Genomic DNA, 26104 nt, shown 5'->3' on the forward strand with positions numbered 1-26104 from the left:
CAATTTGCAAGACAGACTTAGGATACGACAACAACGCTCAGGCATAGAAGCAAGGGGCTGAACCCCTCTTCTAGTGCAGGGACTTATGGGCTGATAGTACATTAAAGTCCGGTGAGTGCGCTGCCCCTTTAAGAGCGGGCACGAGCGTGCATGCGCACCCTACGGGATCCGGCTGAGGTGAGTGGAAGCGAGTGCTGGCGTCTCCTGAGGAGGAGACTGGCTCCAGTACTCGCCGTCTCATGGCTGCGGCTGTCCGGGAGAGAGTGGAACTGACGGCCTGCAGCCACGGACATGACAGTATCCCCCCCTCTTACGCCCCCTCTTCTTGGGATCAGAGCGAGAGAGAAACTTCTTCAGAAGACTAGGAGCATTGAGGTTCTCCTTTGGCTCCCAGGACCTCTCTGCAGCACCAAACCCCCTCCAATCCACCAAATAAAAAGTCTTTCCTCTCACTCTCTTTGTGTCCAATATCTCCTTAACCTTGAAGGTGTCTGAAGGATCGCTGGAGGCAACCGCAGGGCTAGGAGTCTTGGTAAAGCGATTCAGGACCACCGGTTTCAGGAGAGAGACATGAAAGGAATTGGGGATCCTGAGGGCAGGAGGCAGCCGAAGCTTGTAGGCGACAGGTTTGATCAGTTGCAGGATCTCGAAGGGTCCGAGGAACCTGGGAGCAAACTTGCATGACGGCACCCTCAGTCGAATGTTCCTGGAGGACAGCCAGACCTTTGTGCCGGGAAGAAACTGAGGAGGTTCTCTTCTCCTTGTGTCCACCTTCCGTTTCATACGGTCAACCGCCATCAGGATGGAGGATGGAGTCTGCTGCCAGATCTGTAGAAAGTCCCTAAAGGCCGTGTCAGCAGCAGGTAACTCGGACGTATCAGGAACCGGGAGAGGTATTCGTGGGTGTTGGCCAAGGACAATGAAGAACGGTGTGTTCCTTGTGGACTCGCTGGTATTATTGTTGTAAGAGAACTCAGCCCACAGAAGCAACTGCACCCAGTCATCATGCTGCTTAGAGACTAAATGGCATAGGTAGTTCTCCAAGATCTGATTGATCCTCTTGCCTTGTCCATTGGACTGAGGATGGTAGGCCGAGGAAAAGTCCAACTTCACACCTAGGAGTCTGCAGAGGGCTCTCCAGAACCTCGAAGTGAACTGAACCCCCCGATCAGACAATATGCTGCGGCAAGCCGTGCAGGTGAGAGATGTGTTGGATAAACAGCTTGGCCAGTTGAGGAGCAGACAGAAGACCAGTCAGAGGAACGAAGTGGGCCATTTTCGAAAATCGATCCACCACCACCACCCAGACAGCACTGCATCCAGCAGAGAGAGGCATGTCAGTAATAAAGTCCATCGCTATATGCTGACAGGGAGCATCGGGCACAGGCAATGGCTGGAGCAGGCCAGCAGGTCTGGAGTGAGCGACCTTGTTAGCTGCACACACAGAGCAGGAGGAAACAAAGTCCATAACGTCCTTGGGCAGCGTGGGCCACCAGAAATGACGGGCAATCAGATCCCCGCGTGACCTGCCAGTCTAGAGGCGTGTCCCCAGCGGAGGACTCTCCCTCGGTCAGCCATGCACACAAAAGACCTCCCTGGTCTTGTATTTGTATTTCTTTGCTTCTTCTACGCACGATAGTGCAATGAAAATAACTCTGTAGACGCAGTATATCTATTTTATTTCTCCCTTTCCTTCTTGCCGTTACAGTACCACGCCAGTCACATCGGCCCCAGGTTCAGCTGGTCTGCATCATGTTTATTATGCGGGCAACTGTAAGTCTCTTAATCTTTATCAGGAGAGCTATATTAAGTTTCTGTTGCCCTCTGGTAAAATTAGCAATTTAGATCAGCAGTGAAGGGAATAAGCTGTTCACTCATAACATAGCTCTATAGGGTTGCCCTCAATGTATGTCGGCTACACCACCTATTCCTTCACCACCTACTCAGCTGTTGGTTCGTTGGATATTTCATTTATAGCTGCCTTCCGTAGACCACGTCTGTGCCTTTCCCTCCTGGTCTAGTAGTCGCTCTTTTGCCCGTCTTGGAAGCAGGGTTTGTGGACGCGTCAGCTGAGGAATCCCCTGTATTCCCTGCTACTCGATCAGCCTTTTGGTGTGGCTGCCCTCCCTAGACACATCGGCTGCTCCTCGTTCTCTTATTCAAGCAGCGAGGCTTCACATCTCGCTCCGTGCACTCCCCTCTACCCTAGCTAGCCTCCGCTCTTCCCTAGCTATTTAGATAACTCTATTTATTGCACCTCTTTTAAGTGGTATGGTGACAAACTAGTGGTACGGTAATTTAGCAAACTGACAACAGCGCAGCACAAAGGTTATTTTAGATTTCGAAATAAAGGTGTGAAATATACTTTCAGTGGCTGACAGGGACCGATTTACCATTAGGCACGGTGGGCACGCTAATAGACCTGCTAGAAGGAAAATGTACATATTAATTCACATTTGAGCATTGTATTCATACATAAATCATGTGTATTCATAAGTTAAGTACGCATGAGAAAAGATATAATGAGCATATGGAAAGTTTTGCCTAAAGAAAAACAACCCCTTTAAGGTGTGGCATACCTGTTTTTCTTTACTTCTTTACTTTAAAAAGTTTTTTGAATTACTCATTAGAAAGTTTTTAAAACTCCTTCCAAGTGCAAGCCCAGTAACAGCCACTGTAGCCAGCAGATGACTATGTTGGATCATCATGCTTGGATGAAGACCAATGAATTCACCCATTATTTTTGCAGGGGCACTGGTGTGATTATTAACACTTGATTTGTACTGGTTAGAACATGTTCAATGGTGCTAAAGAGTCGAGTCTTTGGCCACGTTCAGAAGTGGGAAAGGTGTTGTGGATTTTTGGTGCAGATTCCTCACCGAAAAATTGCATCAAAGCACAATACATGTGTATAGGGTTTTGGAAACTCCATTCACATGTAATGGAATATTCTGCTGCGGATTTGAAGGCAAGCTTCCCTACTATGTTGCAGCTTTGCTATAGATCTTAATCTCTGCACTGCATAGGGTGAAATCAGCGGCAATTTCTCAGCAAAAATATGCATGTAATGTAATCACCCATAGGTAGGTAACTAAATTTACAGTTTTATTTGTTACAACAGACATTTAGAGACCGGCAGTAAAAACTATACCTCCTAAAGTTTGTCTCCAAGTAATGTGATGTGCATATACTCCATTCAGCCATAACATTAAAACCACCTGCCTAATATTGTGTAGGTCCCATCATGCCGCCAAAACAGCTCTTAACCATTGAGGCAAGGAATACACAAAACCTGAAGATGTCCTGTGATATCTGGCACTAAGGTGTTAGAAGCAGATCCTTTAACTCCTGTAAATTGTGAGGTGGGGCCTCCATGGATTGGACTTATTTTTCCAACACACCACGTAGATGCTTAATCTGGCGAATTTGAAGGCAAAGTCAACTATTTTGTTGACCTATTACAATTTTTACAGTGCGGTAGGACGCATTATCCTGCTGAAACAGGCTACTTCCAATAAGGACTGACGTTTCCATGACGGGTGTACTTGGTCTGCAACAATGTTTAGGTAGGTGGTCTGTGTCAAAGTTTCATCCAGCAGAACATTGCCCAGAGCATCACACTGCCTCTGCCAGCTTACATTCTTCCCATAGTACATCCTGGTGCCATGTCTTCCTAAGGGGAGTAATGTATGGGCACGCAGCCATCTACATGGGGTAAAGAGAGGCCACCTTCTTCCATTGCTCTATGGTCTAGTTCTGGTGGTGCTCATATGCCAATTGTAAACGCTTTCGGTGGTGGAGAGGTCAGCATGGGCAGTAACTTTTTTCAGCAATTTTTGCTACATTATCACTTCTGTGGAATTGGACCAGACAGGCTAGCCTTCGCTCCCCACACACTCCAATGAGCCTTGGGCGCCTAAGGTCGGTTAACCGGTTGTCCTTCCTTGTACCACTTTTAGTAGGTACTAAGCACTTCATACTGGAAATACCCCACAACACCTGTCATTTTGGAGATGCACTGACCTACGTATCACAATTTAACCTTTAACAGAGTCGCTCAGGGGTATTACATCCTAAAGCATTTTTCACTTAACCACTGGATAGGTGATAAATGCTAGAATGGTGGGGGTATGACTGCTAGGATCCCCACAGATCACTAGAACTGGGGACCCTGGTACCCCAGCCACAAGTGCTATGCTTGCTATTTCCGTCAGTGCCATAGACTCTGAATGGAGCATTAGGTCTGACCACCGCTCCGTTTAAACTCCCCATACTGACATCTTAAAGGGAATGTGTCGCTAAAATTTTTTCTTTTTTAGTTAAACAATTATTATTTAAGTGATTACACATTGTTTTAATTTTTGTAATTTTTTCACAAGTCAGGAAATATTATAAATTAGATTCTAATTTATTATATTTCCATGTGCTGGCCACTAGAGGGAGTAATTCCCAAAATTGCAGCATGGTCAATGTGGTAAAGCAACCTCATTGCTTTATGCTGCAAATTTGGGGTAGACACACTCTCTCTAGTGTCCTCACACAATCCCCCCTCCCTTATTCTGGCTAGTGCCAGGAGAAGGAGGGGTTTGAATCCTCAAACCTCCTACACTGTGTGCCACCATTTTCTGAGTGACTGCACAGTGTAGGAGGATTAGATACAGTGCTCAGCAGACAGTATCACACGAACATAATACACACATCACATACACGAACATAAATTACCTTCCCCAGCCGCCGCCGCCTCCGCTGCTATTCCTTGCGCCTACGCTTCCTTGAACATATGGGCGGAAGCCGCGGCTGGAAGTCGTCATCTTACTGTCTGGCAGCAGCTTCCAGTCTACATGAAAATGGCGCCAGATTTCGCTCTGCGAACGAGCTTCGTTTTGGTCTGTGTGGGAGCGGCAAATGCGCCGTTCCCACATAGACGGCGTACGCTTCAGAGAATGGAACTGCTCCCGTTCGCATTCTCTATGGGGTTGTATGTGCCGTATTCCATCTATGTATGTGTCGTTAATCGACACATACAGAGATGAAAAAAAAATGGCAGCACCCATAGAGAAGTAAAAGTAAGAATAAAGTAAAAAGTAGAACATGAGAACATAAATAAATAAAATTTATGTTAATATCATATTAAAAACAATATGATAAAAAAATAAATAAATTCATGACACCTTCCCTTTAAAGCTGGGGGGAATGAGACACTGGGATCCACCGTTCTGGCAATTATTAGGGGTCCCAGCGGTTAGATCCCCATGGATATAGCATTAATCACCTAACCAGCGGATAAGTGAAAATATGCTTTATACTGGAACACCTCTTTTTGCTTGCCAATTTTTTTTTTTTGCTTGCAGCACATCAACTTCAAGAATGGACTGTTCACTTGCTACCTAATATATCCCACCCCTTAACAGGCACCATTGTAACTAGATAATCAATGTTATTTATATCACCTGCCAGTGGTTTTAACCCCTTCCTGACATCCGCTGAGTATAACCGGCAGAGGACGGGTGGGGGAGTATGGAGCAGGCTCGCAGGCTGAGCCCGCTTCATATAATGAGCATGTCGGCTGTATCTTACAGGTGCCTGTCAGAATTACGATATACTGCATTACATTATTATTACAATATATTGTATAAGTGAATTAACAATCGCTGGATAAAGTCCCCTAGGGGGACTAGTAATAAAAGTTAAAAATAGTTTAATATATATAACATTAAAGGTTTAAAAAAACACCTTTTTCATTTCCCCCCAAAATCAATGGAAATAAATGTAATTAATTAACATAACTGGTATCGACGCGACTGTAGTCGAACTAGCAAAATATAACATTATTTAACCCGCTCGGTAAACGCCGTAAAAAAAGACCTGTAAAACGCCACAATCTCTGTTTTTTGGTCACCTCATCTCCCACAAAAAAAATTAATAAAAAGTGATCAAAACACTGAGTGATTGTGTAATGACAGGGTAGGGAGACAGACAGGTGAGCCCTAATCTACCCGCCACTCAGTCCCTGCCTACTTGCAACGACCCGTCCTAGGCGACGGGGTACAACTGTGCGACGGTCCCTATGCTCAGTAAGTGCACGACAGAGAAACAGACAAGGGTACACAGAAGCTAGGGAAATGGGGCAGCTGCCCACGGAGACACCGTGAGCAATGAGAGTAGTGAACGAGTCGAGTCAAACCAGGCGTGTACGAGGTACAAAACGCTGAGCAGGAGAGTGGTCAGTAAGCCAAGGTCAATAACAAGCAGAGGATCAGTAGTTCAAGCAGCAGCAGCAGAACCAGGAAACAAGCAGAGCAGAATCACAGGCAAAGGAGGAACAGGAAAGGCAGGTATATATAGACAGTGGGCGGGAGCTAGCTCCGTCTGGCCAGGCTGTGATAGGCTCTCCCACTCCTAAGCCTGCTATCCTGAGTGGTGGAAGATGGAGTCAGTCTCACAGACATAGGAGCAGGTGCAGACTGATTACCCACGGGCGTCAACACAGAAGCTGTGTCTGGTAGATCCTTTACAGATTGTTTTTCTTTTTTCTCATCGGTCTGCCCCTTTGAACCATAGCTGTGTTTATGGTCTGCGTGTCGTCATATCACTATTCCCTCTCCCCCTCCCCATTTATTTATTTATTTTTTCTCCTTGCTAATTCTAAACGCCAACTTTTAATACACAACTGCAGCTGCAGCCTAGTAGTCTGGAATTCTGTACATTGAGAGTAAGACACCACACCCTCCTGTATTTCCGCAAGCTCCCTATTTGGGCTCACCCTGGATGACCTGCTCCCTGGAGTCCTCTCATCGGAATGACCCCTAAACGACCTAGAGACTTTTCTCAACTCTTTAATCCTCCCACCCCCTCCTGTTCTGTTCCTGTTTGCCGTGAAATTCCATGGCTGGTTGAAATAAGTTCAAAAAAATTTTACAATGAAAACATGTTGATAAAAAAAAAAAGTGATAAAAAAATCTCATATACCCCAAAACGTTACCAATTGAAACTACAGCTCACGCTGCAAAAAACAAGCCCCTTATACTTCTTCATCAAAAATCAAAAAGTTAATTTTAATAATTCATTTTTTCCTTGTAAGAGTAGTAAAAAAAAAGCAGTATAAAATTGGTCTCGCCAATTGTATTGACCTGCAGAATAAAGTTGACATTTTTACCGCACGGTGAATGCCATAAAAACTAAACCCCCCCAAAAAAAGGTAGGAATCACTTTTTTCCCCATTCCACCCCACAAAGATTTTTTTTCCCGTTTCCTAGTAAATTATGTATACGGTACAATAAATGGTAACATGAAAAACTACAACTCGTTCTGCAAAAATCAAGCACTCATACGGCATTATCGACCGGAAAAATAAAAAAGTTATGGCTTTTGGAAGGTGGGGAGGAAAAAACTAAAATGAAAAATCTGAAAAATGGCTGCAATGAGACAGGGTTAATGTTATGGTTGATTAGTGTTTATTCGCCAGACACACAATGCAGTTTGGTGTCGTTTTTTTGTTGTTTTTTTTGCCAAAACTAGAAGTGAACACCTCTTGCACACCGATTTCGGGTCGTGAAAAATAGTCCGAGTGTCGGCTGGATTTTCTGGCCCTACCATGATACAGGTGAACGGGACTCCTGGCATCATAGACATTTTATGATGATAGGAGTCCCTGCCTTCCCGCGGAACTGCAGTTGAATACAGTATAATTTTGTTCAGTACAGAACAACGGTTCCATGAGAAGGCAGCAAATCCAAGCATCATAAAATGTCTATGATGCCAGGAGTCCCATTCACCTGTACAGCAGTCGGGCCAGGAAATCCATCCGACATTCGGACCATTTTTCGCGGCCCGATCTCGGTTGTGTGCAAGAGGTGTTAATAGCGGAAAAGTATAATGGATGGACTTATGCTTCTCTCTTTGGATCCAAACACAATTTTGATTATTGCGTCCATTGATTGGCCAAGAGGCACCACATCATGTGAGTGAATTTTCTGTATCATGGTGATTGCCCAAAAAGCACCATCATTTTCATAGGCTGCATGTTTTGTGACTTCGGGCCGCCAGGGCATGCTGGGTGTTGTCGTTTTGTAACAGTTGGAGCTCCACAGGTTGGGGAACACTGTCTTGGTGACTGATCCTCTCGATTGAAATGTATCTTTGCTATTAAAGATATAGTGTTGTTACTGCATGCAGTGCTCTACAGAGCATTGTACACTAGACAAGCTCATCTGCCGATTGCAGTTTTTAGTTTGCAATTTACGCTCTACAAACAATGTCAAAATCATTTTCTTTTGTTGCACAACGATATGAATATACTTCAGCATTAAGGTCCTGTTCACATCAGCGTTGCCCTTCCGTTGAGGGGTTCCATCGGAGGTTTCCTTCGGGTTAACACCTCAATGGAAAAGCAAACGGAAACCTTAGCTTCCGTTTGCATCACCATTGATCTCAATGGTGACGGAAATGTTGCGGGGTTAACCCAATGGAAACCTCCGATGGAACCCCTCAACTGAAGGGTAACGCTGATGTGAACACGGCCTAACACACTTTTTTTGTAAGCAACAAAGATATTTGAGAACTTTCAACCAGTAAGAGTGTCTGTGCTATTATAAGGAGCTTAGCTTTATAATTACCTAAAGGCTTCTACATAATAAACTTAACAGGATTGTGCCAAAGCATAGGACTAGTACCAGTACATAGAAATATTTGTCATTAGGAATTTATGTTGCCTTTTATTATTATGTATTATAATATTCTCAAATATACTTTACAGATGATGAAGCTATCTATAAAATCAACCATTACACAAAAAGTGAAAAGTAAATTGTGGGGTACAGTGAGACTATACACCGGTACTTATCAAGTGCACCAAAGCAGGATTTTATGCTGATTCTAATTCAAAGGATGTAATATGTGGTTGTCAGGGTTGGATACAATTCTATTGTGGCCCTTTTGGGGCCCACTTCTCTATTTTTGGAAGTAGGGAAATAGCTAAAAAAATTGTCATACCACAGGTAAAGATGGGAATTGCACTACAATATTACAAATAGCAGTTTTGTACAGTGCCTAATTAATACCACCATTCACAGCCCAAATAATACCACCTTACCATGTTTAATTACTGGTGCTATAAATTGCCCAAGCAACAGTGTCTGGTTATGGGTTTCTAAGGGCTTATTCACACGAACGTTGTATACGTCCATGTGACGACCGTTAAAACAACGTCCATCATAGGGACGCATGTATTTCAATGGGGCCATTCACACGATTGTTGTTTTAATAGACCGCGTGAAGGGTCCATTGAAAATAGAACTTGTCCTATTTTCTTCCGTTTTCGTGGAGCCCTCAACTGACTCAAGTCTATGGGGATCCGTGAAAACAGGTCCCACACAGGTGCAACTCGGACATGAAAAACTGCCATTTTTCACTTTCGAGTTTGCACTCGTTCGTGTGAATCTGCCCGAAGTCTGTTGATGTTGATGTATTGGAGATCTGCTGTGAATTATCTTTAGCAGGTGGAGGCCCCAGGGTATTTGCCCACATTTTATGCTTTTTGATATAACTCAGAGACACAGCAGTTTACGAGAAGGTCGTCTAGACTACATACAAATATAGAAATCTATCAGTTGTGAGAAATATTAGCTTCGTACCTAGTTTAATCTTCTGGATGTAAACAATATTATTAGAAATTTTTCCATTCACTGACATCAAGCAGAGATCTTGAAAATGGTGGGGATTTCAACAACCAAGTATATTAGAACGTTACATAACTTTTTGTTATGGAATGATTGTTTCATTTACATAAAACCAATTTACGTGTAATAAATGCTTTATTTGAACAGGTTTGTGGATGGCATCGAGACTGAGTGCAGCTCTCCCACAACTCACACATTTGACTTTAATACCAAACAGCTAAGCCAGGAAAACTCACCAAGATGTTCTAACTCAGGTAAGGAAGAAAATCCATGAACATAATGTATCACAATCATTTCTAGTCAGTAGTAATTATCATTTTATTTATTATTCCCAAAGGAAGAAACTAAGCAATGTAATACTTTTTTCTCATTTTCTGAGACCCATAACTTTTTTATTTTTCCGTCATGAGCGGTGTGAGGGCTTGTTTTTTGCAGGCTGTAGTTTGTATTGGTACCATTTTGGGGAATATGCTACTTTTTGTTAACTTTTTATTAATTTTTTAAGGAGGTGAAATGACCAAAAAACAGCAATTTTGGCGTATTTCTTTGTTTTGTTTTTTTAAAGCCTTCGCCATGCAGGTTAAATAATGTTATATTGTAATAGTACAGATTTTTATGGACACGGTAATACCAATTATATTTATTTATATTACTTTAGATAGGAAATGGGAAAAGGAGGGTTTTGGAACTTTTTTTGTATATAAAAAATACTTTATTCAACAGTTTTTAACTTTTTTATTAGTCTACCTAGGGGACTTGAACAAGCAATCATTGAATCGCTTGCACAATATTCTGCAATATTGCAGTACATTGTGTTTTTTTTTTATTGCCTTCCATTAAGAACTGCATCTGGCACAAAGATGGCAGACCTAAGGACTTTCAGTGGGCCCCTAGGCTACCATGACAACTATTGGCACCCTGCAATTGTAATTGGTAGGGGGGTCGATGGGCTGACATCCCTACTTTCTAACTGCTTAAATACTGTGATTAAAGGCAAGTGCAGTGAGGTGTCAGCTATAATGCACAGCCAACACTCGCTGAGTAAAGAGCAGGCTCAGCCCTTTTTGGCTATGACATAACTGTACGTCAAATGTCGGGAAGTGGTTGTCTCATGAAGACAAACTTTTTTCTAATAGGAGATGGTTTTGCTTCCCTAACTTGGATGCCGTAAATTTCCCCTGTAGCGGCTGCTACATGTATTACGTATTATGTATTACTACGTATATTACGTGCCAGCCATTTAACGGACCGGGTCTACCAGAACTGGATCTGCCCTTACTTAGAGGCTCTCTGCTCTAACTCATAGAAAAGCAATGCCCACTCCTCCTGAGAGAACCCCTTTAAGCATGTAGTTTGCGACCAGTGCCATAAATGTACCTCTGCCACCACCCGTGTGTAAAAATTACAATATAGCTAAGAAATTTGTATGCATGAGATAGAATTGTCTGGTGCTGGGCCTAGGAGGATCCTCTGTTAAACCAGTCAAAATGTGATGCAGTTTCTCCCATTCATGTGACAATCCATAAGTCCTTAGAAACAAGAAGTTCGAAACATGATCCAAAGCATGCAACGTGACCCCTCTTGGCACTGTTGACGAACCAAGAGAGACCACTGAGAAGTAATGCCATCACATCTACACATTTATAAACCCTAAAAGCTCATGCACACGGCAGAGCCATGTGCACGGAGCCTATACAGAGGCTGCACCGAGTCACGCGGAGTCCCTGCACTACAGATTGATAGGCACTTTGGGTGCCCCCATATGGTGCCTCTGTACTGTGTTGTATTATGAAGATATTCTCTCTAGAAGCGGAGTTTAAGCGGAGAATATCTCCATAATAAGGCATGTGATGAATGGAACATGGCACAATTAGCTTTTTTGTTGGATTCATATGGATCGAAATCAGAGGCATATAGAGGTACCATTGTAACACCCAATAGAAGTCCATTGGTGTAGTTTTACGGCTCTGTACAATTCGTAGATTATACGGAGCCATAGAATGGTATTGTGCATGAGCAAAAAGTCCAATTTTTCTAATGCTAAAATTATTAATTTTTAGAAAGTATAAACGTTGTACTTACTGTTTGCCATTGGCATCATGTCCATTTTTTTAAATCTGATTTTCATAAATAAGGCCCATCGTTTATATAGTGAAGTGGATAGAATTGCACCCACAAGTTATGCAATACAAATTCTTATTTGAGGGGGTTATCGCATAAATCATTTTTATACCTAAAGTCCTGAAATGCTGTTAATAGCTGTTTTAAAGTATTTTACAGTGTTTCTAGCCCCTTAGGTGCTGCTGCTAATTTGTGCTGCTGGGGAAGGAGCTTTAAATAGAATCAGAGTCCTTCCCTATCTGGCGGCCGACAATATAGTTCCTTCTTACATCCACTGCAGAAGGTGTCTCCTCAGCTATACTACCATGCTACTTATATCAGTCGCTCCTCTCCTTCCCTGACAAGCAGGCCAGAAATTTATTTTAATTGGCTACTCTGTAGTGAACAGAAAATCACTTTGCATAGACCTGGCTGTGGGAAGAGTGACTGAGTATGCGTGTCCACTAGCACTCGGCCCAATAGAATGTGCACATTGCTATACACTGAACACTAGGTGGCACCATACAATGTAAGTAAATGTCATAACACTTCACTTGACCGTTTTTTTAACAGCATGTAGTTTGCAAACATTGTTGGTTTTTATGATCTACACAATGAATATGATATTTAAAGGTGGGATAACCCCTTTAAGGAACTATTCTGATGACAGATTTCTATGATTATGATGATATTAATTTAGCCATTTCTAGTCTCCAGTGATACAACGCTGAGATTGCGCTATTATGATAAAAGAAAAAAAAATGGTACCGTGTTAGCTACCGTCTCTCCTATTATTATGTAATTCATTGGTTATATATAACTTACCTTTTCTTTTTTTAAAAGCAGAAAATGCAGAGACCAGGAAAAGCATTGTGAAATTGAATCAAGAGGTGAGTTCTATATTAATGAAAATATATTTGCGGAATTATTTTTTCCTCTTGTACTATAACCCAGTCTTGCCCATGTGCATGCTGCTCAATTTTGTCTAAAAATGAAAAGATATTTTAATAATGTCCTCATTCATAGCAGTCCTTTATATGTAACTGGCTTTTCAAAACTGCTATTTATTAACTTAGATTTGCTTCTTAAATATAAAAGTAAATGCATCAATACATAAGGAGAAAACAATATTTGGTTCTCTAACCTTTCTGCAGCCTTGCAGCTCAGCTCCATTTACTTGAATAAGACTTAGCTGCAATACCAGCCAAAGTCCATGGACAAGAGTGGCACTGTTTTTGGAAGAAAGCAGACATGTCTTTTTAATCTTGTACAGCCCCTTTAACAAAAGTTAAAATATTTTAATAAGATTGTAATATTATATGCAGCCATCTATAATGAAATGTATCATATCTTGTATCATATATCTGGTTTCTACAGAGTTTAGGAAACCAAAAGTTGATAAAATTGTTCTAATAGGCAAGTTTAAATATGAAGCTTGTTCTCACCACATGGGCATTTAACCACCTGAGTTAAAGTAGTCGTTCGGCATTTAAAGAAAAATTGCTAAGAGAAGGAACGTTGACAAAATTTAAAAAAAAACAATACTCACCTATTCAATATTGTCAAGGGCCATCGTTCCGACAGTCCCCAACATTCCTTGTTGACTTGAACTGCAGCAATGACGTGCCACTCATGCACGTGACTGCTGCTGCCAATCACTGGCCTCAGCGGTCTCGTGCGGCTCCTCGCTGAGTCCATTGATTGACGGCAGCAGTCACGTGCAAGGACAGTAAGTCACCACTGCAGGGAAGTCAACAAAGACCAGGGATGACCACTGGTGCGGTGCGGGATTCAAGAGGTGAGTATTGTTTCTGTGCCTGATATATTATTTCTTGACAAATTAAACTTGGCTAATAAAATCCATTAACCCCTTCCTGACCGCCCAATATCTTTTGAAGGCAGGCGGTGCGGGTCCCCAGTCTACAGCGATGTCTTTTGGCGTCGCTTTAGAATAGGCATATGAGCGATCCAGGGAGTGTTTATTTTCCAAGCAGAAGCTGTAACTTAAAGCTCCTGTACTTAGAGGACCCTTATAAGTACAGTTGGGATCGAAAAAAGTTCAGATCCCAGCTGTTTAACCCCTTGATTGCTGTCCTTGACCGCAGCATTATCAAAAGGGGACCTCCCTCTTTGATAGCATCACCGGAAACCCGGTGACACGATTAGAGACTGGAGGAATCCTCTGCAGTCAATATTGGAGTCCTAGAAAGTACCACTGGACTCTGTTCAGTATGCTGCCCTAACTCTGGACTCTGAACACTATATATATGCTGCCCTAATTGCAGCCTGTATCAAATTGTATTGTCATACAGAAGTATGCTAATACATTATAAGTAAATAATAAAGTTGTAAATAAGGTTATTCCTTCATGGGATTAAAAAAGTTAAAAAAAACAAATCATTATTTTGCATAAAATATCTTTTATAACTTACACAAGGAAAAAAACATTCTACCCCCCAAACCTTGCAAAAAAAAAATACAATTACTTCTGCATAAAACAAGGCCTCATATAGCCATGTCAATAAAAAAATAAAAAAGTTATGACTGTTGAAAGGCAGAGAGGCAAAAACGGAAAATTTATCTGGTAATTAAGGCCTTTTTGGGCCTGGTCATTAAGGGGTTAATAAATATACATATTTATTCTTAACATTTTGTTTTTCATGTCATTTTTTTTTCTTCAGATGACCATCCTTTCTCACCAAGTTACTCAGCTAAGTAAGGACCTGAATGATATGCTTCAGCTTCTGAGGCCTGTTCTCCTAACCCAGAGCTACGTGCAGTCTCCTTCTGTAGGCCTCCTTACACCTACCCTGAATAACACCTACAGCAACAGCAGTGGGTTTTACAGTGGACAGCAGTCCCAAATTACCATTCCTAGCCTTGTTGGAACATCCTGTCCTGGTCAGACAAGGGCAGATGTAGCACAACCTAACACAACTTGGATGGAGGCCTTAAACCAGCCTGTTCAGGCTGCCCAGCCAGAGAATTCATGCAGGAAAAATGTTCACCCTGCCCTTTCTCTGGATTCATTCCTCAGACATTCATGTACTCACCACAGACAGCACAAGAGTTGTGGACCCATGACTGTGAACCAAGCACTGTCCCCTTGCCATAGCCACTTTCCCCAAACACAAATGAACCATGTGAGCCAGGTAATGCATAGTAAATCATCCCCAGTGATGGCTCTTCATCAACCATCCAACATGCAAAATGAAGCGCAGAAGTCTAGCCCTAGTTTCATATCCAGCAGATCATTCTGTAGCCCTCAAGATGCTGAGCCGGTAAAAGACAAAGTGGCTGACCTCTTGGGATTGATGTCAAGAGACTATAGAGAGGCATCTCCAGCAGCTCTGGAACTGGTGCGTAGTTCTTCTGGAGACTCACAAGGGGACATCATCAGGTTTATAGATGATGAGGGCACTAACGTGTAATAATGGAAAGATTGTGAAGCCAAAGCACTGACCATGGGGATGTTTACCAAAGTAGAGCACTCCAAGACTGGACCAAGCTACTGTAGGATAATATTATCCTGTTGACAAGAGAATGTCTAATACTGCCAGATTTCATTCTCATTGCCACAACATTGCCCGCTAGGCAACGAGAGAAACAATCAACGCCCATCGGTTTTTTTTTTCTTACAAAACTGCAATTTATATTGAAACAAACACTTTCTCTCGGTTCTTTCGGCTGACAGTAACTCCAGCCGCATCATTTTTAACACTCTGTGCACATTGACTTACTGTACAAATTTTACAAGTTACTTGTAGCGACTATAGATAACTGCTACCTGAGCACAAACCATCTTATAAAAGGGGCCAGGCCCTGTACACAAATGGTTAAGGGGAACAAATTATTCTAAGTGCATGGACCGTAAAAAAATAAATTAAAAAAAATCTTATAGCATGATCTTAAATTTGTTAATATTAACACTTAGAAAACGAAATACAAATTTGAGCCAAATATTTTAAAAGGGAACATTTCTGGAGGGTTTGAATTTTTGTTGCTTTTTCTTTTTTGAGTAAAAAAAAAAAAGGATCTTATTTTTCTATATTTGCTACTTGAAGGTTTATACTAAACTTTTTTTGTTTTATTTTTCTTTGTCATTCCAAAGCAGATAGATTTATTTAACCCTTTCATTGCTAGAGGGGACTTAAAAAAAAAACACATTGATTTGCTGTGATACTGGACCCTCTGGCAGGGAAACATACAGAATAAAAGGGATCAAACTACAGGTGCATGCTGTGCAACGCATGGAGCATTTTCTGGGAAGAGGTATACCTGAGCAACTGGAAGAATCTATTTATTTTGCTTTAATAAAGATAATGTATTACAATAAACTGTGTTTCTTGTTGACATTCAACATCAATTTCAAAATTAAATAAATAAATGCTAAGCTCAACAATCATTTACAGTCATGCTTCTCTAACTTTCATCACTCTAAACAAGCAGATTGGTATTAACGGAATAATTTACTTAAAGTGTACCTCCAACTTCATGCCCCTAACTAAATACTAGCACCGCTGCTTTCCCAATCCCTAGCAAAATAAACTGATGCCCATATTGTGGCACTTACATATAGTACCGGAGTTACTTTTTTATTACCAGGTTTCACATGATCAAAATCAATAACAGGGCCATGGAAGATGGTGGGAGTTTTCTGCTTCTTATGTCGGCGAGGGTACTGTACTTAGTTCGCGATTCCCTCACTTCCAGCGCTGCTAGGCGGGTATTCTGGTGAATTTGCTCGACAGCTCAGGCAGTTAGTGATTACAAGTCCTGGCCTCAGTTCCCCTCAACTGAGCTCGTACAGTAAACGCCTCCCCACTCCCCATACTCCAGTACAGAATCCGTATCCTGTGTCTCCAAAAGCTGAATACGGAAACCCCAGGACAAGTAGACAGGGCAAAAGTAAAGTAGAAAGACATACATGAATAACTGAGGCAAGACATGCTGATGGCAAGCAAACAGCGCAAATAAGGTTAAAAATATGTATGGCAAAAATGATATGTGTACAATGATATACCAAAAAATATAAAGTTAGTAAAGATTACAGGTACACCTTAAGGCTTCATTTACACATGAAGTTTTTGATGCAGTTTTTTTTTAGACAAACAGAGAAGTGGGTACAAAAGCAAAGAGAAGTAGACGTATTAACTTTATACTTTTCCTTCCTTTTTGGATAGACTCCTGGCTGTGACTAAAGAAAAACTGCATTTGTTTATCCAGCCTAAGGCCGGGTTCCTACGGGTCGGATACCCTGGCAAAAACTGTGCAGCGTATCCCACCTGGAACTTGCAGTACATCCTTTACGAAAAAGCACACCACACTTTTCAGACGTCATTTCCTATGATGACGTTGCAGGCCATGTGACGCTGCAGCCTGTGATTGGCTGCAGCAGTCACATGGGATGCAACGACATCCCAGGAGGCCGGACTGCAGGAAGAAGTATGAATTTCCGCACAGAATACGATTGTGGAAATTCCGCAGCGTTTATGCTACGTGGGAACCCGTCCTTAGGTTACTTTCACACAATGCAGATTTGATCCGTTTTTTGCATTCATATTTAATCCAAATCTAGGGGTGGATCCTAAACACATTTTTTCAATGCATTCCTGGTTTTGGCTTAAAAATACAGATTCAAAATACTAATCATATCTGCACTGTGTGAAAGTGGCCTAACCCATATGTTTATGATATGTTAAACACATAATTTTATTTTTGGGGGGTACATTCACAGAATATTATTGCCCACATGTTTCAGACACTGGTCGGTTGCATGTAATAAATTTTACTTAACACTTTTGATCTCCTTATGCAGATCAGTTAGGGAGGTCTGTCGAGGCCCCATGCACACGGACTGTAATTGCGGATCAAAGTATGGACCCATTCATTTCTATTGCCCACGGACACCTTCCGGTATATTTACAGTAAGGTGTCCGGGCTGTAGAAATGACCCGCAAAAAATAGAACATGTCCTATTTTTTTATTTTACGGACTGTGCTCCCATATTACTTTATAATGGGAGCACGGCCCGCAAATGCGGGTGACTGTCCGAGGCCATCGTGATTATGGGCACGGCCGTGTGCATGGGGCCTAATACCACCAGCATTTGCAGCCTTTTCCCTCCTCTTGCCTCCTACGTCATCAGTTCCTGTAAACCCAGAGAATGAAAATCTTCAGGAAGTTTTGCAGTAGTGTGCGTATACCCTTTCTTGTATAAGCACCTAATACAACACAAACATGAAAATTTATAAAAATGGAGTCTGAGAACATGTCCCATGAATGACTCATAGGATCTCTCACAGTATTAGACATATATGGTAAGCTGAACTTTAAATGTACCCCTAGTACTGCCTGTGTTAGGAAACTAAAATTCGCTATTATAGTAGGCAGTAGTTCCATGCCCTCAATAACTGGCTATTTAAAGCTGCTGTAGTCCCAAACTCCCATATGCCCACTGTCATTATGTGTACACCTGTAGTCTGAGATTCTGCTTTGAGTTTCTCTATGGCACAGCGTTCATTATATCAGCATTGTGCCCAACCTAAAACTTCCCCTACCGCTCCTAGATACGCAGTGTAGGAAGTTTCTACTAGTGAAGAGGCCGTGCAAGCAGGGGATGCAAGGCACTTGTGAGGCTGGGCTCTAAGAACTCATTGACATCACTTTGCTGAGTCTCACCGCCCATTCAGCATCAGATCGCAGGGAGAACAAGATGGCGGCCAGAAAGTAAACATCAGAAAAAACGAGATGGAAAAGTAATCAAACTTTGTAAAAAGGCAGGGAGGTGTTGTATGCTATATTACTGTACTGGGGACAAGTTTTTATTATGGGGAATGCAGTTTGATCCTCTCCTCTTGATCCATTTCACAGCGATTTGGTGATTCTCCCCTGAATGTGATACGGACCACTTCGAATGGATTTTATTTGATTTAACATCATAAGGTCATACTAAAACTGCACCATCTCTTTCTACATGGTTTATATTTTAAATATGAAATAAAAAAAATCTTCTTAATGACTTTTACTCTAATCATGGATTAAAACTATATGTTGGTACAGGATATGCTGCAATTCAAATGTATATTTACAGAGAACATTCTAAACCCCCAAAAATGATATACAAAATGCAAGCTGCCAGTGAACACAAGGGTTTCTGTAAGACTAGGGTTACACGGCTACTTTGGCCATGACATAGATCGCACAGCCAAAGATCGCCATGTAATTGTCGCAGTGTAGCCCTAGCCTAAGTACTGAGCTTGCTAGGCAGCACCAAAATAAAACCACATGGCTACATAGCAACAATCACCATAACCAGCAGAAGATAGTGCTTGATCTCCACGCTCCTACATGTGGTAGCACCTGGCAAAAAGCGAATGGGCTGTTGGAGTATATTAGTATCTGCCATCATCACTTCTAACACTGAACTTTGCAGGGAAAAGCTGACTGACATAGACAGTATTTTACACCCCGAATTACGTCTGAAAAACGGCTCCATTACGGCGACAAACATCTGCCCATTACTTTCAATGCGCTTTACGATGTACTGTGCCGACGACCTGTCATTTTACGCGTCACTGTCAAAAGACGACGCGTAAAAAAGACGGCTCATCACAAGAAGTGCAGGACACGTCTTGGGACGTAATTGGAGCCATTTTTCATTGACTCCATTGAAAAACAGCTCCAATTACGTCCGTAATGGACGCCGCGAAAAACGCGAGTACGAACAATTACGTCTGAGGGTATGTGCACACGATAACGGCAAATACATCTGAAATTACGGAGCTGTTTTCAGGAGAAAACAGCTCCTGAATTTCAGACGTAATTGCTCATACTCACGTTATTCGCGGCGTCCTTTACGGACGTAATTGGAGCTGTTTTTCAATGGAGTCAATGAAAAACGGCTCCAATTACGTCCCAAGAAGTGTCCTGCACTTCTTTTGACGAGCCGTCTTTTTTACGGGCCGTCTTTTGACAGCGACGCGTAAAATGACAGGTCGTCGGCACAGTACATCGTAAAGCCCATTGATAGTAATGGGCAGATGTTTGTCGCCGTAATGGAGACGTTTTTTCAGACGTAATTCGGGCGTAAAACGCCCGAATTACGTCTGAAACTTGGTCTTGTGAACCCAGCCTTAAACTTATACTTTTGTTGAATTCTCCTTTGACTTTATGACAACATTCAGTCTTTTTGGGTAGAAGTCTATCAGCATGGCCCATCTTGACTTGGCAATTGTTGCCCACTCTTCCTTGTAAAAGCACTCCAAATCTGTCAGATTGTGAGGGCATCTCCTGTGTACAGCCCTATTCAGGTCACCCCACAGGCTTTCAATGGGATTCAGGTCTGGGCTCTGGCTGGGCCATTCCTAAACTTTGATCTTCTTCTGGTGAAGCCATTCTTTTGTTGATTTGGAGGTTCTGCTTTGGGAGGTTGTCGTGATGAAAGGTGAAATTCCTCTTCATCTTCAGCTTTTTAGCAGAGGCCTGCAGGTTTTGTGCTAATATTGCCTGATATTTAGAACTGTTCATAATTCCCTCCATCTTGACTAAAGCTCCAGTTCCAGGTGCAGAAAAACAGCCCCAAAGCATAATGCTGCCTCCAACATGCTTCACTGTGGGTATGGTGTTCTTTTGGTGAAGTGCAGTGTTGGCTTTGCGCCAAACATACCTTTTGGAATTATGGCCAAATAGTTCAACCTTGGTCTCATCAGACCATAACACGTTTTCCCACATGCTTTTGGCAGACTTGATCTAGGTCTTGCAAAACATAGCTGGGCTTGGATGTTTTTCTTTCTTAAAAAATACTTCCGTCTTGCCACCCTACTCCACAGCCCAGACATATGAAGAATACGGGAGATTGTTGTCAAATGCACTACACAACCAGTACCTGCCAGATAGTCCTGCAGCTCCTTTAATGTAGCTGTAGGCCTCTTAGTAGCCTTCTGGACCAATTTTCATCTTGTCTTTTCATCAAGTTTTGAGGGACGTCCAGTTCTTGGTAATGTCACTGTTGAATCAAATGTAATCCACTTCTTGATGACCGTCTTCACTGTGTTCCATGATATATCTAATGCCTTGGAAATTCTTTGGTACCCTTCTCCTGACTGATGCCTTTCAACAATCAGATCCCTTTATTGTGTTGTAAGCTCTTTACGGACTATGACTTTGCTGTCCCATGCAACAAAGTAAATGTCAGGAAAATCCTAATAGAACAGCTGAACATTATATGGGGTTACTCAGAATCACTTTAAATAATGGCAGCTGTGTACTGACTACTATTTAACATGAGTTTAAATGTGATTGGCTAATTCTGAACACAACCACATCCCTAATTATAAGAAGGCATTCACACTTATGCAACCACATTATTGTAGTTTTGTTATTTTTATTTTTCCCCTCTAAATGATTTCTGTTTGTTTTTCAATGAAATTGTACAGATTATGGATCACACTAAAGGTGGAAAAAGTTCTGAAATGATTCATCCTGTACTGATTTTTTGACATGACAAAAACCTGGCATTTTAACAGGGATGTGTAGACTTTTTATATCCACTGTATGTATATTGTCAAGTTGGGGTTTGTGGACCCACTGGGCCGTACCGCCTTGGCGGTATGGCAGCTGGCCAACAGAGTGCAGGTAACAGTATATAGTTCATATAGGGTACCTGTGGAAGCTCAGACAATAGCAAGGCAGGCTCGGCTGGGACTAGGCAGCAGGCAGACGTCAGGCGTGGTGTAACAGGACAGGCGTGGTATGCAGCACAGCACGACTACAGCTCAGCACGGCACTTGACCAGGATAGCACAGGATACAGGACCTGGAAGACACTAGGAGACCATTTGCATAGACAAACTTTGGGTATGACAACGACACTCAGGCATGGGAGGAAGGGGCTGGGCCCTTATAGCCCAGGGTGCTCTGGGAGCAATCAACACAATCTCCCACCTGCGTGCGCTTTGGCTTCTTAAGTCTGGACTGAGCTCACGAGCGCACCCTGTGGAACAGGACGGCTGTATGTGCAGACATCTCTGGAGAGAAGGGCGTCGACTGGATGGAAGGAGTTTGTGGTCAGCGACCACGGACGTTACATATATATATATATATATATATATATATATATATATATACACACACCGATCAGCCATAACATTAGAACCACCTGCCTAATATTGTGTAGGTCCCCCAGTGCTACCATAACAGCTCTGAGCCATCAAGGCATGGACTTCACAAGACTTTTGAAGGTGTCCTGTAATATTTGGCACCAGGATGTTAACCAAGTATCCTTAAAGGGGTTGCCTCACAACTGTTTGTGCCAATCACTAGATATGGGTACAGTTAGGCTATTGATAGAGCGGTCATTTTCACCACACGTACACTTATTCGTCTGTTTTTAAGTCCCCCAGCAGCTATATCCTGATTGCTAGGCGAGCTTATAGACCACCCACACCTGACCACGATTCAGAGCAGTCTGCTTTAAACTGCCAGAGTCACAGACAGATGAAACATAACTTTTCTGAAAAATAATAAGTATAGCCGTCGAAGGATGAGTGCATTAGTAAAGATTAGAAAAGAGAGAGTTTGTCAGCTCACCATGAATAAATCCTCTTAGGTTTCACGTAGTCGACGTTGCAGGGAATAGAGGAGGCTCCGTGTCGGCTGCTGGTGATTAGACCTTGACTTAAAAAGATAAGTAGTTTCCAGCACTCATCCAGGAGATTAAAAACAGTGATATTTATTCCATCCATCAGAATAAAAACATTGTGCGCACAAACATAAATCCCCTGAACAAGTGCTGGATACTACTTATCTTTTCAAGTCGAGGTCTGAGAACATTTAGAGCATTCAGACTGATAATAGAAGGACAGTTCAGATGAACGCAAGCTATGTTTCCGTGTACATACAATCTGCCCGGCTTGTATGCACTGCGCATGTCCGGAGTTGACCATGCAATCTTTATGGTGCTTTCTGGAGCAATCACAGGACAGCACACAAAGAGATCTGCACATGGCTGGTCACCACAGGAGGGACTGTAGGGGACAAAGGCGCTCAAACAAAGAAGATGGCGTTTATTCTAGAAGTAAAACTCAAAGTAGGGCCATTTTCTATAATACTTTATATTAAGATGCTATCGTAGTTGTGAGACTACACCTTTAAGTTTTGTAACTTACAAAGTGGGGCCTCCATGGATTGGACTTGCTTTTCCAGCACATTCCACAAATGCTCGATCAGATTGAGATCTCAAGAATTTGTAGGACGTCAAGACCTTGAACTCTTTGTCATGTTCCTCAAACCATTCCTGAATAATTTTTGCAGTGTTCATTATCCTACTGGAAGAAGCCACTGCCATTAGGCAATACTGTGGCCATAAAGTAGGGCACTTGATCTGAAACAATGTTTATATGGTGCAAGTCAAAGTAACATCCACATGAATGCCTGGACCCAAGGTTTCCCAGGAGAGCATTGCCCAAAGCATCACACTGCCTCCCCCAGCTTGTCTTCTTCCCATAGTGCATCCTGGTACCATCTCTTCTCCAGGTAAGCGATGCGCACACACACACACACAGCCATACATGTAATGTAATAGAAAACGTGATTCATCATACCAGGCCACCTTCTTCCAACGCTCCATGGTCTAGTTCCGATGCTCACGCACTTTTTGTAGGCGCCATCATCGGTGGACAGGGATAAGCATGGTCACTCTAACTGGTCTACAGCTATGCTACCCCAAATAGAGCAAGCTGCGATGTACTGTGTGTTCCGACCCCATTCTATCATAGCTAGCATTAACTTTTTCAGTAATTTGTCTTACGGTAGCTCTTTTGCGGGATTGGACCAGACGGGGTAGCCTTCACTCCCTATGTGCATCAATAAGCCTTGGGGACCTACGCCTTTTAATAAATTTAGGTGCATCTCGGGCACTCCTTTAGAAAGAAAAAGAGCAAGCATAGATTTGTGCTGCAATTTGTGCCATTTCCTGTGCTTAAAAATAAAAAAAATGTTTTTAATTGGCCTGGCTTAGCCCCATCCTAAATAACCCAGTCCACTTTCACATAAATTTTGAAAAGTAGCAAAAAGAGAGAAAGATCGCAAGTTATTGTGCAAATGTGATGTGCGCCTTAATTTGCGACTTTTTATGCCACAAATTGCTTAATAAATTCTCCCCAGTTTGTTCCTGCCAGCAGGTTTTTTTTAGGTACCTTGTTACACTGGTAAATGCTCCTCAATTGTACAAAAAGAAATAGTTAAAGATGTAAGATGTCTTACGCGAAGACATTTAGCTAAATGCCGTCATTACAGCAAACTGATTTTAAGAAGACTCCGAAAATTCCCTCAGGGCCAAATGCTCGGCTGCTTTTCCTCCTCTATTTATTTTTAATACGAATCTCCCAGAGAGTGGGAGATTGACAGGATACACTGTGATGTGAAGAAATTAGACTATTTAACAAATCTCCACTTTGAAGGTGTCAGACAGGTCTGCAGTGAGTTGCTGACTGAGAGTTACTAATTCAGATTTTAATTACTCTAGCTCTCCGAGGATCTTCAGATGTAGTAAGTGAAACATAACCCTTTAATTGCCTTGAATAGCCTTTTTCTTTTTTTACGTCTTTTCCTATTTACAGCATTTTCCAGAGGCATACACAGGTTTTTTTCCTCTCACTAATTCTGTATGAATAATACCTTATGTGTATTATTGAGACATTAGATATAACAAAGTTTATAGAAGAGAGAATCATCGTAACTCACAGAGACACCTGCAAGCACGTGCTGGGTCTGTCTGCGCAGCAGTTCTGTATGTATAAGGCCTTAGGATTTGTTTTTTCACAAAGTTGATGGCTCCTTTAAATGAAAATGTACTCTCAATGGATGAAATAGTACATGCATCTTTATGTATGCTCTAAGTCTACATATGTGACACCCACTGAGTTCTTGTCCTGTTCTGAATCTTTTCCTGCAAATGGAATCCACTTCGGTGGGGAAACTCTCTTTCATAGTCACTATAAACCGGTGTGTTTAGGAATACATTAGATGTTTTTCTGCTTTTGCCACTAATGTCCTTTTGGGAATTCTGTTCCTCTGTATAAGTAGAAAGGGGGTTTAAATGTCAAGTACTTATAGGAAATTCCTTCCGTGTTTGCTTGCATTTTTTTGTTCATTTCACACATCTTAAAGGCCATGTATAGCTTTGAAAGCATTTAAAAAAAAAAAAAAACATATCAGTGTGACAACTTTGTAGTTACATTTTATTAAAAATAATTTTTACTTATTCAGATTGTCGTGGAAGTCAATGGCTCAAAATATATTTTTAGACTGAAATTTAGATGAGTGTTCCAACAGACACTAACGCCAGGAACTTTATCCAGCATCCTAATCAGGAGATTTCATACAGATATATATCGAGAGAGGAGAAATAACACACAGACGCTGCTGGTATGCTCAAAATACTTCTCTGGGGGTTTATTGCCAAACTCAATTACAATAGTATCATTCAAAAAGGGGTGTAGGCTTGAGGTTAACCAATCAGAGGCAATGTGACAATAATTCTTATTCAGACAATAGCAGACCATAAGAATATTTCAAATACATAATTATAATTCTTCATTAAAATGTTGACATCAGGTAACAGGGAAAGAAGATAGGATCCAGCGCTGGATCCTATCTTCTTTCCCTGTTTCCTACTTGCAACCCGTGTGCCGACACGAGGAACCGGGCGCTTTCAACGACACACAGGTGTGTGTCAGGTGAGCTGGAGGATTCCTCCACATGCTTTCTTTGGACATCAGGTAACACCTGGAGACAAGCATACAATTGAGTGGTGGTTACTGTTCTTTCCCATGAGGGAGTTTGTTGTGATAACGACAAATAGTTGCATTTTATGTCTAGGCGTTCAGACAACCCGCTAGCCATGGATGTATGAAGGCCACACGATGAACACATAAAGATAACACATTTCTTTGAGACTCGAGCAGAACTATGTAGAGGAAAGGTCATGAAAATAATGGTGAATATATAACTTAGTAATTCGGCATCCTGCTTGAGAATTCATAATGTAATTTAATACAGAGAATATGAGCAAATAGACCGTCCTTCACAAACCCGCCTTTTTGTCATATTAAATTACAGAAAGTATATATTATGATTATAAATCTCAAACAATACAGCAATAGGGCCACAACTAATAATATAATGCCATCACCAATCTTAGGTTTGGGTATAGGGTCCCACCAGTGCATTGACAAGTCCTGTACATTTTCATCCTCTTCCGTTTTCTGTTCTTCACTGTCTGTCACCCTTAGGGTAACCAACACAATTGTGGAGTCAGACTGTACA

At 41.9% G+C, this 26104-nt stretch overlaps 1 protein-coding gene across 2 annotated transcripts in view; it reads left to right on the forward strand.

The window, feature by feature from the left end:
- Window positions 1-16087, forward strand: part of LOC142655484 (voltage-gated delayed rectifier potassium channel KCNH8-like) — a 421759-nt gene extending 405672 nt beyond the window's left edge. Inside the window, exons 13-15 of one of the 2 annotated variants that reach the window (XM_075829713.1) lie at window positions 9825-9931; window positions 12621-12667; window positions 14459-16087. In XM_075829713.1, coding sequence (XP_075685828.1) covers window positions 9825-9931; window positions 12621-12667; window positions 14459-15208 — 904 coding nt within the window. In that variant the 3' untranslated portion in view covers window positions 15209-16087. The remainder of the gene's footprint in view (window positions 1-9824; window positions 9932-12620; window positions 12668-14458) is intronic. The other variant, XM_075829714.1, reaches the window with a different exon arrangement.
- Window positions 16088-26104: the final 10017 nt, after the last annotated feature.

This window comes from Rhinoderma darwinii, chromosome 6 (genome assembly GCF_050947455.1).
Source record: "Rhinoderma darwinii isolate aRhiDar2 chromosome 6, aRhiDar2.hap1, whole genome shotgun sequence".
NCBI lineage: Eukaryota > Metazoa > Chordata > Amphibia > Anura > Rhinodermatidae > Rhinoderma > Rhinoderma darwinii.